General features: G+C 40.2%; 1 protein-coding gene across 1 annotated transcript in view; it reads right to left on the reverse strand.

Moving 5' to 3' along the window:
• Positions 1-3,419, reverse strand: part of HEATR1 (HEAT repeat containing 1) — a gene marked incomplete at its 5' end in the record, with an annotated part of 35,340 nt that overhangs the window by 27,826 nt on the left and 4,095 nt on the right. Inside the window, 3 exons of the mRNA XM_010022329.1 lie at positions 692-825; positions 2,074-2,285; positions 2,854-2,994. Of these exons, the coding sequence (XP_010020631.1) occupies positions 692-825; positions 2,074-2,285; positions 2,854-2,994 (487 nt within the window). The remainder of the gene's footprint in view (positions 1-691; positions 826-2,073; positions 2,286-2,853; positions 2,995-3,419) is intronic.

Raw genomic sequence — 3,419 nt, forward strand, 5'->3', positions numbered from 1 at the left:
CCACAATGTTTACTGATTACTAGCATTACGTCTCTGTGAGCTGCTAGTGACGCTTTATACCAATGTCATTACAATGACAAAGGCTGTATCGCTACCAATAAATTTGAGAATGCTTTAGAATGTTCCAGACCTGCTACCACAGCCTATGCCAGCAACTCGCTACAGCATTCCCTGGTGTGAATCTGGACCTCTTCAACAAAAGTTTTCCCAATCATGATTTGGTAGTTACAACTCCACAGTAAACACAGACTTAGTAGTGCAGGCACAGGCTGCTGCTGCATGCCAGTCAGCCTTGCTGTCCCAGACTATTCCCAGGCACATTTAATTCATCGGGTAAACAAAGATCTCCACTATTTAAACTACATACGAAGTACATGTAATCTACCTAAAAATGGTTTTGCATTACTATAATACATCTCTAAGAGTCAGAAATTTCATATATCAAAATTGAATTACTGCTGAAATACTGCAAATCAACACCTACATCAAAGCAATGTAGATGTAACAATGCCTAAATAGCCTTCTCTGTAGAGCTTGGGGAAAAAAAGAAAAGCAACACACACAAAACCTCCACCAGGCCTTCAAACATATTGATGCTATTTTAACAGCAGAAGCAACTAAAACTGGATAGCTACAACATTTACCATAGCCACCTGTTACAATAGAATTGCAATACTGTATGCTAACTTACCTGTATCACTTTTCATGACTGTGCTAACAAGGTGAGGCAGTAAGTAATGCAGAAGAGGAGAAATATCATAGCCTGTTGAAAGGCCTTGCAAAAGCGTTACCAGTTCTGGGGTTTTGCACAGGTAATGAAATGGCCTGCATAATGGAACAAAAGAAACAAGGAAGTATGTATGCTCCTCCTGGTTACCAACACTTTCAAACCATGCAGACTTCCTAAGGATTCATCTTCAGCAATACGGGTAACAGCCTCATTGTAAACAATGCTGAAAAGATTCAAAGGGTTCCACTTTCTTATTGCCAGAGGTTCACTGACACATTTAGTATCCAAGAAGAAAACAGGGTACTGCCAGTCATGCTGAGCACAGCTGCTGCAATGGCACGGTGAACGTACCTGTTTTTGCAAAGTTGGTAGTACAAGAAAAAATACTTGTATGGATTGCATGAAGAGATATCCTCATATTTTAAAAAGTGTATCTATTACCCAGTGGCAGCAAAAGGAAGGGTAGAGAAATAACAGCTCAATGACAGGAGATCCTCAGAAAGAGTAGAAGTAATTTCCCTTCCTATTAGTAAGGAGTTTCTCTCATCTTGTTTCCTTTTATGCCCACCTGCCTGGATGCTGCATAATGAATCAAACATGCCTCTCCTTAATTCCCCACACCATAGCTTTTAACCTGTTTTCCTCTACTATGACTGTGTTCAGGTATCTGGAAGGTAATCACTGTACTTACCCCATTATTCTATTGGAACACCCACACTAACCTCTCTGCCAGCAAGCAAACTCCCTATATCAAGCAGGAATTCCACCACCATGTTCAACATGTTAACAGCACTAGCTAACTGTACCTGGGCAGGGAAGACAGATCAATGGGAATGAAATAATACATGTATTTCCAGTAGAACACCTGGCTTGTGGGTCCAAAGAAGTGGTTGGTATAGAAGCACACACACTTCAAGTGTCAAACTATATGAACAGGTAATGAAGCTCTCCCGCTGAAGGAACAGACTATTCTTTAGCAAGCTATTCAAATAACCTCTAATTTGCACCACCACTATTATGTTGTCTTCTCTTCCAGGATTCCTACTTTCAAGAAAACCTCTTACTGGCACAGTTCAGTTTTACACGTTGACAACAATCCTTTACTACGGGAAGTGGCTGGAGATGGACAAAAAATGACAGACTCGCACCACTGAGACTCTTTAAGCTGTACCAAACATACATGTTTTCAAAACAAGCTAAAGAAACTTCCAATCCTTTTGAAATGTCAACTACCAAAATTTCTGACAGAAAAGTATCCCACTAATGAGGATAAAACCCCTCCAATTATCAAAGTGGAGTCTGAGCTTTTAAAAAGTGCGGAAACTCAATTCACATAGACTTACTTTTTCCCAAGTTTGTCTCTCTTCTGAGTTTGCAGAAGCAGGTTCAAGCATGCCAGCCCATCCCTGACCAATGAGGGCACTTTAGACAATGTTTTGCTTATTTGTAACATCAAGGAATGCACCAAGGAAGTCTCCACTGTCACTTTTACTGTCATCTGGCAGATTATCATATATGTTGCCGCTCTGTAATCCTGTATAGATGATTTCAAGCCCTAAGAAAAGAGACAAAGGTGAATTTTTAAGACACACACACACATGTAATACTACTAAAATAATAACAACACATTAACATAAAAATAATTTTCATTATGACATCCACGGAATCACACTACCTTCTCCATGTGTTAACTTCTAAAGGATCTATAAAGTTAACTTTCAAGAACAGAAAGCTGTCATGCAGGGTGCACAGATACAGAAAACACATTAACTGCTGCTCTATTCACTAACAAAGTAACAATCCTAGAGGAAAGAGGATATTAGGCAGGCTGCCCACCCTGACTCATTTGGTCATCACTTAGCAGAAGTCTCTGAAACAAAGAGGCTAATTCAAACTGTGTATCCATTTCTCACAGCTCCACTCTGGGGAATTAAGAGTTCTTAAGTCCTCAACTGAGGTGTGAAAAAACATTCATGGACCTCCATCTGCCTGATGTTTCAAAGCAGGCTAAGAGTGATAACGATACATTTCACACAGAGAGTCCCTCTTAAACATTATCTGCAGATGCATGTCTGCAGAACACAGAACATTTCACACAGGAAGGAAAACAAAGCTTCAGGTACCTTTTGAATATAAGGGAGCAGCATAGAGACCATAGTGTTTGTTATCTTCTCTGCGGCACCAAGAGCTGATACAATGGTGGAGGCATAAAACACAAGAAGAACTCTCAATTGAGCTGAGTTGCCAGGACACTCTGAAAAGACCTGGACCACAGAGAAATCAGTTGTTCAGACAGCAGCAGAAGAGGACACACACACACACAGCTTCCACCTAAAGCAGAAAAATCTCAGAACTCCAGAATGTAAGATCTACCAGCTCCTGGCACAACTTAAGTCACCATCTCCTCCTACCAATAGTCCCCACCAGAGGTTACTGCTCCCTCTTGCAGACAAGGTAGAAGGAACACATTCTAGTTCTCTAAATAATTTGAGTTGTCATACATCTTACCCTTCTGAGACTATAAAACTAGTTCTGTATTTAGCATTAACTGAAAAAACCCCAAATAAATCTGCCCACCTCCTAACATTCTCAAGTTCTCATTAATATTTGAACACATACATTTGAAAGACCCATGACAATCCTCAAAGGAGATACCGAAATTCCAATCAGTTGCAAACTAATAGCAGGA

This window comes from Nestor notabilis, unplaced genomic scaffold (assembly GCF_000696875.1).
Source record: "Nestor notabilis isolate BGI_N333 unplaced genomic scaffold, ASM69687v1 scaffold15759, whole genome shotgun sequence".
In the NCBI taxonomy this organism is placed as follows: Eukaryota; Metazoa; Chordata; class Aves; order Psittaciformes; family Psittacidae; genus Nestor; species Nestor notabilis.